This window comes from Anser brachyrhynchus (assembly GCF_964034855.1).
Source record: "Anser brachyrhynchus genome assembly, chromosome: 2".
Classification (NCBI taxonomy): domain Eukaryota; kingdom Metazoa; phylum Chordata; class Aves; order Anseriformes; family Anatidae; genus Anser; species Anser brachyrhynchus.
Genome location: NC_137695.1, coordinates 79,598,978 through 79,613,265, shown reverse-complemented (window position 1 = coordinate 79,613,265; position 14,288 = coordinate 79,598,978). Strand labels below are relative to the sequence as shown.

The window sequence follows — 14,288 nt, the reverse complement described above, 5'->3', positions numbered from 1 at the left end:
GAATAAGCTGTATTAGAAACATTATTCTATTTCAATTGTGGAGATGTTATTGTTCTGCAATAGCAAGGCTGGAAATGTCTCCCTTGTAAACAGCTCCCTATGAATTCCTCAGTATCTTTTAATAGCTCCCCTATTGTTAGATCAGATGCATTTCCAAATTAAAAGCCAACTGCGTTGCTCATCTCTGCCTGGCTCAGCTAAATTTGCTAGTAACGTTTCTTCTCTTCAAATAGGTGTGGTTGTAAGAACAACAGGCTTAAAACAGCCTTGAAACCCACTTTATAGCCCCAAATCTAACACTTGCTTATTTATAAATGATGATTCTAGCGATGTGTGAAAGCATTGTTAAATACTAATTCTATCATCTAGCACGCTGGCATGCAACAAGGTGCAAAGAAATACTACTGTGAAGTTTTGTATCCACTGCAATATGGCACTTTCAATATTTAATATGCAGTACTGATTTTATAAATTGCACTTTGTGGTACTGCCAAGCAAGAAGAAAAGACAGAATTGAATTCTTCTTGCTGTGAGAGGGATGCTAAGTCTGTCTAATTTGCAAGAAAAAATAGACCTTAAAACCTAGATGTATAATAAAGAATTTGAATGTGAGTTTGCCTTGAGTTTTCCTAGGAGAATCCATTTGCTATTCAGGCACCATATTTGTGGTGACATTGTATAATTTTATATATATTTACACAACAGGAACAAGTAGCCACTCTGTTATTTACTGTGTCACTCAGTGGACAAGATAGAACCAGCTTTCAATAAAAAAAAAAAAAAGAAAAAAAAAGAAGAGGACGGGAAAAATTAAAAATAAACTTGAGCTTGAACTGCCACTAACAATCACTAAATCTGACAAAGTCACCATACAAAGGTAGGGAAGTAGTTACAAGGAGGTGAGCAGTCCTGCTGAGGAGGGCTGCCTGCTGAGCGCTGCCTGGCGGGGTGCCTGCTCCTGTCAGGGCTGCGGGCGGGCTGCCTGTTCCTGGGCTGCCTCCAGTGAAGTGGCCACAGCCCCCTCTCCCTCGTGAGCCAGGGAGGTTTTGTGGGGCTGAATATGCCCAGGCAACCCCCGGCCTTCAAGGTTTGGCAGCCACCTCTGCCGTGGTTTGCTGGTCTGAGGTGTGGGGAGGATTGGCCTGCTCGCTCTCGGCATCCAGCTCTGCCCTGAGTTTCTGAGGCAATTTGCTGCAGGCAGGCCTGCGCAAAAAGGGCGATGAGCCCTGGAGGGTACACTGCCTCCTGGGTCTGCGTGTAGCCCCAAGCCAGGAGCCTGTGGCAGGAGGTGCTGAGCGCCTCCTTCTCCTCCTATGGGCCTGAAAGCCACTGAGAAACCAGGCAGCCTGCTCCTGTGCCAGGCCCGGGTTTCGGGCAGGTTGCCTCCTGGATGTGTTGATTTCTAGGAGGCTACAAAGGGATAGGCATTCAAAGATTATTATCTTAAATTGCAGAGAGGCCCTGAGGAGAACAAGAGAAGGATCCGGCTGTGTCACTGCTGTTGTGCAGGCTCAGCCCTGCTACGCTTGGGCACCTGACCCCTGAGAGGCCTCCACCAGCTGCACTGGGGATCAGCTCTCCCTGAAATTCTGGCCTCCTCTGCTCTGAAAACCCATCTGAGCTGCAGCGCTGGGCACCTGTAAAGCATTAGCTGCCTTGCCCTAAGCCTGCGAGCATGTGGTGCTCCCCACTGCAAAGGCGGCCTTCCCAGTGCTGCTGGGCACTGCAAATCCTGAATTTATGTCGTCGTGCTTATATGCGTCTCATACTCTGGAATCTTACTGCTCTCTTTATTTAACTCTCTGGGAGTAATGAATTCCAGGGATTATTTTTTAATCCCTTTTAATTTTCTGTTTATTAACTTTTTTCCCTTGTCTCTTTGTGTCTTAGAGTAAACTGGAGCCATTGTTTTAGTTTTCAAACTGATTCACTAAAAAAATCGAGGGGGGAGGAGGAAGGAAATAGATCCATGCCTGTAATTCTAGTATTAAATACCATTTCAAAATAAAATACATTAGATTAGTTATTTATGAGGTATATTAAAATAAAAATAAAAATTTTTCTTTCATTGGCACAGTGCCATAGGCCATGTCCCTACTTTGGGACCAAGGGGTGCTCCTAGCTTCTGGAAATGGGTATGTCCCATGGCTGCCCCTTAGAGTTTTCTCCAGCTAGCCTCTCCTAGATCGCTAGATTTGAAGAGCAGACACTGTATAGGTTTGACAACCAACAGAAAGAGTGAGTGGTGCATAAGTCATACATAGATAAAATTGTTCTGGCCTGAGACTATGGCATCTTCCCTGCCCCCATCCTTGGACAAAAATTACTTAGCTTGGCAAAGAAGATAAGAACACCCATAGAAAGACGTGATTAAACTGTCACCTTTTGGTGATGTCTTTAACAACCTTGGCTGAGTTGCTTATTTGAAAAAAAAAAAAAAAAGTTATAAACCCTACTTTTCAGGCCATTAGAATGATAATTGATTTTCACTTATTTTTGCATTCAAGGCTTGAATCTGAAAGGGGGCTGGGGGGGAAGGAGCCAAAAAAGCATGAGAAATTACTTCCTCTGGCAGAATACCAGCATTGTCCATCTGTAAAGCATTTTCCAAATGACTTATCTAATTCTTGCAACATCCTGATGAGGTAGGCATTATTTCCCCACTTTACAGATAGCAAAACTGGGCAGAGAATCTGTCAGAAGACACCCTGGCAGGGGAGTTTAAGACATAAAAGCACTCCTTCCTCCTTTGCACTTGCTTCTTTTGACTCAATGGGTGGCAGTCACCTTGAGGTTACAGCTGCCTTCCTGCACGTGGGAACAGGCAGAAGTAGATGGATATGAAAAGCCTGACTCCCACCTCCCAGCACAGTGGCCTTCACCACTGAACTGCTGTGCAGGTGGAAACCATCACAAGTACAAAGAAAAGCACAGCTACGTTCTGCTCCTTCCTCTAAATCGTGGTTCAATCTGGAGTTGGATTAGATGACTTGTTCGGTATCACAAGGCAAGTCTGGGGCAGAACTGGGAAACCACTTAAGAACTAGATATTGGGGTTACTGACCGCACACACATGCACACACATCTCTCCAGCAATGCTAGGTCAGAAGAATATATACATAGCAGTCAATGAACTATATATATGTGTGTTACTATGATTCAGTGCATTGGGGGCAATGGAGAGTTCTGAAAAAAACACTTAGATTTAAATGACCATTAGGCCTCTCTACCCTCCTCATGAGTAAAATGCATTTGTTTTTTTCTCAGCTGACTCTACTTGTATAATAAACCTTCATTCCATCACCACTACTTTTGACTATAATACATAGGTTAAACTAGGGTACCTCATTACATTGGGATGTGCAATACACAATCGACAGAGCAGTCGTCTGAGCTGAATAATCTGAATACAAGTAAAAAGAGCAAGTGAGCTTAAACAGTAATATACTCCAATTTACAATATAAGCAGAACAAGTAAAAATATTGCTCCCCATCTGATCTTTTTTTTTCCCCTCCACTACTGCTGTGCCTGTAAGGTTGGCTTAGTAAACTGGATGCACTAAAAAATAAGAAGTTTGCCTCTTGGAAGCTCATAAAATGATATTAGAAAAAGTTTTCTGACAGCTGATCCACACAGACTGCAGTCATTAGACAACTGGAACCGGTCGGATAGAGAACCCTTTCACAGAGCTGTGGAGAATTAGAAAGAAATAGCCACTTCACATATCTCAATGCTGTTTCTGAAAATGAGGGAGAAAAAAAAAGGCAACATATTAAGAGTCTTTGTCACTGTCCATCGTGCCATACATATCTGCCAGCTTTTTAAACCGTGGTCCCCAGTCACTGAGGTAATCGTAGTCCTGATCTCCGTCCGTGGTCACCGACTCCAAGGAGCTGAGGGACTCTGCCACAGAACCATTACCTTCATATGCGTAGGTTGCTAACGAGTCATACGGGGGGGCCGCTGGATCTGTATCATTTTCCTTTAACCTTTGGTTAATGAAATCTCTGACATCCGTGTTATCTCGCGCTGTCGCAGTCCGCCGTGGCATAAAAAGCGTTTCTGGCACGATGTCTCTGCGCAATTTATTATCGTCTATGGCTTCGGGATTCCTCAGCGTGCCGATATCAAATGCCTGGGTGTCTTCCTCTCCACCACCTTCATCATTATAACTGACAATGTTGTCTCTGATGTCTTCTTTGGAAATAATCAAAGGCTCTTTTTTCCGCTGCCGTCTCAGTGCTGCAAACAGCACCACTGTAACTAGAAACAAACCAACAGGGGGAGAGGAAGGGAAAAGTTAATCCCCAACTCCATTAAAACCCAGGTGAAATGCTGCACCGGTGCTTACATTCTAAGTTTTTCTAAGATGTTTTGCAAAACTGCAAACGTACACATTCAATTTTTAGACTGTGTTCTGTTTGTGAGTACTGTGAGAGATGGGGCGGCATGGGTGTGTACAAGATGAAAGGAGATGTCAAGCTTGCAAGAAACGGAGTGTCTTTTTGTCAGTAGGCATGTTTTTACCAGAGTCAAACAGCAACTTCATTGCTTGGAGAACAGAACTAGTTTCAGGAGAGCTGGGAAGGGAGAAACACCTTCCCCAAAACAACCGACCTGCAGTGTTATGTATCTTGGACCTCTGGGATGAAATGAAACCTGTGCTACGGACAAGGCTAGTATCTACTGGGCTATGATAAAAGGTTAGCAAAGCTGCTCTTCATGATCACTAAATCTTTCCTCCTCTGGAAATGTTTGGAATATGGGATGGAGTCTCAGCCAGCAGAAAATCCAAGTTGTATTAATTTTCCTGGCATGCTTTTACAATGGACGCCACATTAAAAAGAATATAGCTTGCCTTATAAATTATATAGCTTAAATCTTAAAGCCTGCCAACATACAGCAATGGTTTTATTTAATCTGACAGGGATGAGATTTCTCAAACAGCTATTTTATGCCTTTCATTCTAATTTGTGTAAATATATAAATTTAAATTATTGAGAGGGCAGGAATTCTATCCAAGGCCCCAATCCAAACTTAAGTATTTTTACTCAGTAATGATCCATGGTACTGTTGGAGAATTGTGCTATGTTCAATGTTTTATCTCCTTTTGAAGTTAATTTCAAATTTCTTAGCTGGGTTCTGCCTTAAAATGGTAAACGACTGAATATTTACAAATGAACAGCAGCAAGAAGCAGGGATGTATTACTACTATCACTGTTGCTTTGGTAGTCTGAGGTCCATAGTGCCCAGTTTTCAGCTCTGCTGTACAAACTCTGAGAAAAAAAGACAAATCTTGCTCTTTATAGTTCTTTCAGAGCAAAGGAAAGCAAATCAGAAAATGCCTGAACTCACTGATATGAGGCGATAAGGTGGATCAAAGTTATCTTTCATGTCAGCTGTATTTCTAAAACTGTATGTCTAAAATGGTATGAGTCAAAGCACAGTAACTGTAAAAGACTTTTTTTTTTTTCCTGCCTGCAGTCCCTTCCTTGTTTGTAACTCTGTTAAGGGCAATGCCAAGGACTAAGGATATCCCCAAAGCAAAATTTAAGTCCATAGAAACGTAGTTTCACCTCACAGACAAAAAGCTGGCTGTTGCCTCCCCCCCACACTTTTTTTTTTAATTTGTTAGGTTTTTTTTTTGTTTGTTTGTTTGTTTTCATTTATTTATTTAATTCTCTTCCTTGGAGAATTGCTTAGATCTACATGCTCTCTGCAGGTGTGCTCAATCATGCTGTGAAAGTGTCTCATACTCTTTCCCTACATTGACTGTAGAGGGATCCTGAGATGATAAGGTAAAATAATCTAATTCTTACTATGTCTTTACCATAGGAATAGTACGAAAGAATTATCTGTTAATACGAGACAAAAGGAAATAAGTAACTTGGTGAAACTGGAAGAATGAGGAAGACTGGTTCAGATGGTGAAAGCCTCAGACTCTCAACCCAGTGATGGTGATTTATTTATGGTGTCACATAAAGGCCCTAACTTGAGCAATGCTTCTTTGTGCTGCTGTGCAATAAGGGAGAAGTCTTGTCTTTAAGAGCATAAAGCTGTGACCCTACACACGAGACAGGGGAAGGGTCTATGTGAGAGAACAGAGATAGCTGGGGAAAATTTTGGAGAACCTGAAAAATAGAGTCAGTTTTGAATGGGCTTCTCAGAATTATCTGAGAAAGCACAGGATTGATAGTTTTTATGTGGAAGGGTTTCTAAAGTATCTCATTAACAAAAAAAGGTGTTACACAGAATATGCTAGGCAAATAGAACTTGCAGGGAAAAAAAAATATGTTATATGTTAAAGTACATCACCTTTATTTGCATGTCAGTTTTTAGCAATGCCTGAGGCCTCCTGATAAGCTGCTAGGCCTACTCAATCTGAATATAAACCCAGCACTTTACAGGCACTTTTTGTTGCTGCTAAACTTTAAATTGTGGTTCAGGTCTGCCCAGAATATTGTTTTTCTCTCAGTAGTGGTTGCACATGCAAACCCTGTAACCAGCCTGAAAATAGAAATTTATATAGCTGAGTTAATTGAAAATCTGCTTATGGTGCATGGTGGCGTGAGCAGTAATTGACATAAAGTGCTGCTTAGCACACAGAATCAATTATTTTCGATTGACATAAAACAGGAAATCGTTTAATGTCAGATTGATATTAATGAGTACAGTTGTATTAACTAGTGCAAGACTATCTGCAGCACTAGATTTCTTTTTCTGGAAAGGATCTTGATGCAAAGTGAGCTCAATCCTTAGAGGCAATGATATCATGTTTTGAAAAATAAATTTAATGGCAAATTAAGAGCACAATTGTTATTGTGGAATCTGTTCTGAAGAGGTGATAGTGCTTATTTGGGCAAGCCATGACTAGGTTGTTAAAGTCTGAGTGTCACAACAAGGTCTTTATCTCATCACTGGAGAGGGAAGTCATTTGTTAATAGTAACTAATGATCAGGGTGATTCTGCAGTGGTCAGAAGCATGCCAGAGGAAGATACAAGCATGGCAGAAACAAGTGAAATCACTGAGGAAACACTTTCTCCCCTGCCTGTCCCTACTGCTACAAAATTGGTCTGACTCCCTTCTTTGTGGCCAGATGCTAATGGTGACTAATAAAGTCTTCCCGAGGACTGACTGTGGTCTGTTTTACAGTTCTCCTCAGATTAACAGATATGGCTAATGGCTGATGGACAGATCTTCTCTGTTTGTTGAACAAGAGGGATGGAAGTTGCCTGAGAGGAATGTGAGAGACGTTGCAAACTGGCCTTATTTTTCAAATTAAAAAAAAAAAGCTGACCACCTGTAAGCACTGTAGCCAGATATTTGCACATCCTTGAGATGTGAGAGAATGCCTTAGTAGCCACCCTATTTCAGCATCCTTTTCCAGAAGAACAGAAAGACTGAGTGTGACTCGTTTCCCCTTAGGTTAGACAGGGGACCTTAATTGTTTAAAACTAAGCTATCTGGCCTCCTTCTGTGGTCAACAGTAAGAGACACATTCACCCTGCAGAGGGTAATTAGTCTCGTCCTCCTCAGATACCAGTAAGGGGATGGGATGGATGACTTTCTAGAGGTGCCCGTCTCTTTCCCTTGAGCAGAGGGTAGAGCCCAGCTGTCTTATTTTGATTGGACACGTCGAGCTTTTAGACAGCGAAGATTAGGTAGGATGTACACCATATTTCTGGCATCCCTTAAAGGATGAAATACAGTAATAGAAATGCAGGATAACACACAGATGCCTCTGCTTTGCTCTTGCCCTAGCCTTGGTATAACCACTTGCAGCAATGCAAAATAAGTCACTGTCATCTATGACACCAATTGTTTTGATGTGGAAGGCTTACCCTCTTTCCCCTTGTACCATTTCTTTTGAGGTGAGCCTTTTGAATTTCTTGTTTGTTCTGAAAGTGTTAAGAAAAGAAACTTTCCTTTTTTGTTTGTTCGTTTGTTTGATTGTTTTGTGAAATGCTCAAACCCAATTCAACCGTGAAAGGAACAAAATGCCACTGAGCCACTTACCAAGTAATATAATGATACAGAGAAGAATGGCAATAAGAGCCCCAGTGCTAAGACCAGTAGGATGAATCAAGGCTTCTGCATTACAGGACAGCATTTTTCCTCGATGGTCACAAGCACATACTCGAATAGTCACTGTTTCAGTGCTGCTCTGGATAGGGTAGTCATTGTCTGATATTACCACTGGCAAGAGGTAGGTACTCATTTCATGCCGGTTGTATCTGGTTTTTCGGGTGAAAATCCCTGCTGTGTTGTCTGGAAACACAAAACACACATTTTATACTCATCTGAAGACTGAAAGCAAGGGTGAGATAATAAAGAAAGGTCTTCCTAGAAATTCACCTCTGTTATCCTGGAGTGTAAAGTTTGAGCTGCTGGCTGCCTCAGGAGCTAAGGAGAATGAAAACTGGTGTCCACTGTAAGAGTCATCTTTATCAACAGCACTTAATGTTTGTATCAGCTGAAACAATAAGAACAAAATTATCTTCGAAGTCAGTGGACCTTACGCTTATTTATCTACTGTAGGATTGTAAAGTGATATAACTGGTTGTTGTTTTTTTGTTTTGTTTAGTTTCATTTTCCTGCTGCTTTAAGGCAGCTGATGTTGCCATGTTGACCTTAACAAAAGTGATCCATGTGCTACTGATGCTGTTTCAGATCACCATGCTATTGTATCCCATACCGTTAGCCAGTAACATAATGAACCTGAAAGCTGGCAGGAAAATTGCATTGACATAGAGAGCAGTTTTGGGTTGATGCCACTCCAGCTGGGTAGGAAATCTTTGCATGTGACAGGCAACAGAAATGACAGGTGAGACAGTCCAAGGTGGCTGCGTGTTCATCTAACCAAATCCCCCGTCACAGGAACTGTTTGGCTGACTCCTTCAAATTATTTGCTACTTTGAACCATTTAGTAATAGGACTGGTAGAGTGAGAGTTATCTGGCAGAAAATAATTATCTCAGAGACGGGACCTGTAACAGTTTTTGAAGGAGACAGTGGAGGTGCCTGAATATAACAGAGAATCACAGAGGGAAAATGAATCAGAGATAACAAGGCACAGTACAGAAAACAGGTGTAAAACATAGTGCCACATTAGCTGCAAGAATACTAAGCGTAATCAGATACTGTGCAGCCACTGTTTAGTTTAATTTTGCAAAACTGACAGTTTGATGCGATGCAAAGTATATCTCTTGATGAGGTGATGCAAGAGTAGTAGAAAAACTCAATTCGTTTGGAATATTTTCTTAGTACAAGCACGCAACGCACCTGTTCTGCCTTTGCATTTTCACAGACGAAGGTCTCATAAAACATGGCAAACTCTGGAGCATTGTCATTTACATCCAAAACCTTAATGAATACTGGGACACGGCTGCTTTGTTTTGGGTTGTCTGAAATGATAAAATCAGAAAGAACAGAGATTTTATTTAGCCTAGCTACTGACCCAGTGCAGGAGAAGAAAAGGACAGACGTGGGGCCTCATTGCCTTAATTCTTTTCTCATTCATTATATTCTCCTGATTCCCGGGGAATGAGTTATGGGGTGAATTCCACAAAATCGTACTCTATTATCACCACACTGATTCTGTGTAAGCTATACAGTTAAGACTGGATAGGATCATAAGGTTTGCAAATTCCTTTGAACATTCCAAGTATAACTATGAATGTATGTTTCATATATATATATACGCACATATAAATCTAATAATGGAATTAAATTAAATCTGTGTATTAGCCTAACGGATACAGTTTGGTGGTATCAAATTTCCCAGAACTTACTCCATTTCTTATCTCTGAAATGGAAAGACTGAACAGTCATGAAAGATGGGCTTGTGTTTTTTTCCCTCTCCATGTATAACAGACAATATTCCCTCCCCTGCAATCTCCCGACAAAGTTCCTTAAGCTACCATCACTACTGTTATGATATATAAATAACTGCTGCAGTGACCACAGGTGTTTTCTAACCTGCTGTGGATTGATTTGGCTAATATTCTAGAGTTGATATTAAAATGTATCAGCTGAAGAACATCAGCACTATGTAAAATCTGCAGATACCTATATGTAAACTTTACTTTTACCTTTAAGAACTAGATAGGATAAAGAGAATGAATTTGACAAGGATATATCTGAGCATAAAATACTGATAAAAATATTGTTAACTTCATATACAAAAATGAAAACATTTGGAAATACAGCACATTGTTTAGACTATTCCTTTTGCTGTTGGACTACAGAGGAGAGAGGTTTTTGTCAAAAAGATACTCAAAATAAGGAAAGAAAGGCAATGGGCAGCAACCTTGCCTGGGAGGTGTGACAGAGGAAAGAGGCACAGTTCTGAGGCAAAGGGACACATTGTAGTGACCGGTGGCTCCTAAAAGCTGTAAGCCCCAAGCCAATTAATTGGTCATCACCAATCAAGAGGAAACCAAGAGATTTTTTCCAGGACTCCATCAATGTCCTTTGTCCTCCACATCACGCAAATATGATCCAGGCTGGCTCACCTAGACATAACATACCCGCCTTAGTGCCTGGGAGTACATGGCTGTGGGAGTGCGAGGGTGAAATCTGAGGGAATGAGTGGGACTGAAATCAAAATGAGTTTTGTTTAAAATAAATACTCAACCCCTTCCTTTCATGAGGACTCACACTGCATTTTGCTACATTCATTTCCAACCCATGTAAATATAGTTTATTAAAACATTTTAACATATGATCCAAGTGAAAAAATAGTGGAATAAAGTACAGATCTATGAGTCCACATGCTTCTACAAGCATTCATTATAGTAGCTTGTTGAGTTAAGCTTTAATAAAAGCCCTATTACTGTATTTATCAAACTTTTATAAATTTGAAAATGCCTTCTCCAAAATTGGCGCTGTATATTTGTATTACAGAGCTCAGTCATTTGGACAAAATACTGTGCTTTAAAGCTCCACAGGCCCATTGAAGTTAATATGATTCCATTAGGCATAAAACACTTTCTAATATAAACCATTGGGCTAAATTCATTCAATGTATAAAATATCAGTTTATGTACAATATAGACTAGGCTGAATTTTATGCTAAAATACATCAATATAAATGTTGAATTTTTATAATAGGTGGAAATCAAATGTACTCATTTGAATTTGCAGGACTACTTGCAAGACTATTTATAAGAGCATACCTTTCTAACAAATGCATTTAAATATATAGCCAAATGCATTTCTTTTCCTCCCAAGAATTACAATTTCTTTCTTTCCTGCCTTTTTTTTTTTTTTTGGAACTGTTCATTACATATTTTCATTTTACTTCTTCAAGGTGCTTAAGATCCCTGCAATTGAAAATGATACTACAATAAACAGAAGCTGTATAGATACTATATGCTGTATGGACAGGGGCCTTTTTTCTGATTTCATGGCAATATGGGTTGAAAGATATTTATGCATCATAAAGTTCTTTTTGTTTCTTTCAAATTATTTTTGCAAATGAATTGGTGTAGATTAATTTGTTTGCGTTATCCTTTCATTACTACTGAGCTCCATCTCCAACAAAAAGGTCCACCATATGAAAGAGATACATCTGCTTAAATCTATCCTTCTCTGTAGTATTATGTTTTCTGTTTAGCCAGCAATTACACCGCTAAAGTTTTTTTTTCTGAATGCAGCCTCAAAGGCCTGCCAATGTTTGAATTAATCTTAAGTGTTAAGTAAAGAATATTTATTTTAAAGTGCTCTCAGAATTGTCTCTGGCGAATTGGCTGTGATTCTGCATCTGAGACTCAGGAGCCCTGGGTACTGAGCTTTATTAGTAGTTTTCCTCTGAGTGTGGAAGACGTAGTGATCCAGTGTTTCACCAAGTATTTGTTTGCAACACCAAGAGCATGATTCTCAGGGCTGCTGAGCAACTGCAGCTCATACTGGTGAAACAAGAGAAGATTAAAAATGCAGCTAGCTACGCTTACTGACAATTTTAGAAAATTCAAGGCAAAACAACTTCTGCGTTTCCATTTATTTTCTACTGTCAAATGAAATTGTGAACAGTCAGCACTGAAAGATGTTTTTCTTCATGACTACCATTTATTATTATTTTTTTTTTTTTTTACTTTTTTAATATCAAAGGGAGCACACATCTTTCTGAGTGTGCGTACTACCCGTAACTTGACTGGCTATTTCTTTTAGCTAACTTCAGTGAAATATACCTGGAGTTTGATGTGATGGTATGTCACTGAGTGCAATTAATGGTTAGCTCTAAGTTAGTAGAATGGAATGTAGCTAGCTTTGCTAGAAGTGACTGGTTTTAGCCAGGAGCATTAAGCAGTGGTGTTTTCCAGTCTAGTCTCTTGAGACTAAAATTAGTGTGGTAGCCTGGATTAGACCAAGGCTTATTTCAACAGTAGCTGCATTTCAGCCAAGAAAATTGCCTTTGGAAGGCATCTATCCCAGTTACGCCAAATTCAGTCTGGGCTCAGTGATGCACAGCCTGGGAAGCAGCTTGTTGCAGCCTGGAAGGTTTCAGACTAAAGAGACATTGTAATTAAGACATAAACCTGTGTCAGACACAAAAGGTTTAGTTGAGAGCATTTGGCCCAGTAGGTCTGCCCTTAAGGGAGGAGGCAAGGACAGAAATGGGTATTTCATATAGATGCTAACTTGGTTTTCAGATAGTATACAGTTTGCTGTAGTGTACGTTATTTCAGTTCCACTGGGATCAAAGCAAGTGAGCTTGCTAAATATTCTTGCTATTCTCTCCTTTTCAGGTGTTTATTTTTTCCCTTCTACCCATGAGCTCAGTCTGTAGTGCACAACTCTTGACCCTAGATCACTCCTTCAAAGACTTAACAGAAACACAAACAACTGGCTAAGTCAGCCAAAAGTCAGAGTGTTTGGTATGCTGAAACCACATACCTAGCATAAAAAAGGTGCAAGCTTTCAAAAGAGGGAGAAAACTGTTTTTTAACATCATTCCTGTAGGCTCTAGTGCACTACTCTCATACAACCCCATCTGCTTGCCTCACTAGTATTGTATCACTTCAGTTTTCGTCTTTAAAAAGACCTAGAGAACAAAGAAAACTGGAGTGAAATACCCCTTCGTTACACTCTTCTCACTATTCAGCAGCTGAGCGAGCCATACACACACGTACATGAAAAATGAGAAAGTAGAACTTATTTTTCTCTCAGATCATGTTTAAAAAAAGAAAGTCATTTAGTCTCTGCATTGTACAAAGACTCTGGGACAGTCACAGAACTGGTGGCAACATTAGCTCTACCATTCCACCATGCTTCACAGTCACAGGTAATGGGACTCTGCAAAAGCGACCGGAATTGTATTTCCTAATATTTGAGCAGGTCATATGCTTATAGTTAATGTCTTAAAATAGATTGCTTGTTAAGGCTACATGGCGTGTACATCTTTATCTAGATCCCCAGCAATTCAGCTCTTAAAATAAACATGATTATTAGTATTACCACAGATGACTGTTTTCTGAGCAGTCCTAAACTAAGGAACAGACAAATTTGTAATATGGGTTGTGAATTCAAAGGACATTAAAAAAATGGCCATTAGTGATCAGAAAACATAGCATAGTTGCCTTCCTCCCTGCTCAGCTAAGTTACCTCTTGATGCGCAGTGTCCCTAGTAAACATAAAGCTGCAGACCACCTCCTCCAGAGTTTCAGCTTCTTCATTAGTATTGAGTGGACTATCCATATAACCTGACATCTGTCCAGCCGTGCTTTCCACACACTCAGCTAGAAAGCTAAATTCATTACATCAGGGACAGCAGTGGTATTTAGGTTTGACTTACTGATCTCTGCTGCTATTACTGTAATGTTGTGCCATAGCAGTGTTTCCCGGTCAAGGGATTTTGAAGTAAATATCGAACCGTTTCCTGAATTGATGTTGAATACTCTGTCCATATCAGTGTGTCGATCTACAGAGTATCTGCAAATACAGAGAGAGGAGTTAGGAGAATGCTTTCCTTTTAATTTCTATCTTCTTTAACCATTTTCTAAGACTAGACATAAAACACCCAGTAAATGGGGTTGCCTTTTGTTTTCAGCGCAGCCTTCAGCGTCTTTATATATTCACACAAAGAGCTTGTTCTGAGCTACTGGATAATGACACATTGGAGGTTTGATTTAGAAGGTGGGGCATTGTCACTGAATAAATGAATTACCGTGAAATTTACATACCTCAGAGAATCATCAAAGCTTTGTTTTTAGTGAGAAATGTGAAGTCTGTGCCCTGGAAGATAGGAAGTTTATTCTGAGGCTGAGTTGGCTTTCCCATTATCAAA

General features: G+C 40.1%; 1 protein-coding gene across 5 annotated transcripts in view; it reads right to left on the bottom strand.

The window, feature by feature from the left end:
* Positions 1 to 2,427: 2,427 nt before the first annotated feature.
* The window catches only part of LOC308189336 (cadherin-6), a 103,278-nt gene continuing 91,417 nt past the window's right edge, over positions 2,428 to 14,288 (bottom strand). For all 5 annotated transcript variants that reach the window (XM_080579269.1, XM_080579270.1, XM_080579271.1 and 2 more), the window contains 5 exons: positions 13,797 to 13,933; positions 9,284 to 9,405; positions 8,358 to 8,475; positions 8,019 to 8,270; positions 2,428 to 4,264 (listed from right to left, as the gene is read on the bottom strand). In XM_080579269.1, coding sequence (XP_080435395.1) covers positions 3,774 to 4,264; positions 8,019 to 8,270; positions 8,358 to 8,475; positions 9,284 to 9,405; positions 13,797 to 13,933 — 1,120 coding nt within the window. In that variant the 3' untranslated portion in view covers positions 2,428 to 3,773. The remainder of the gene's footprint in view (positions 4,265 to 8,018; positions 8,271 to 8,357; positions 8,476 to 9,283; positions 9,406 to 13,796; positions 13,934 to 14,288) is intronic.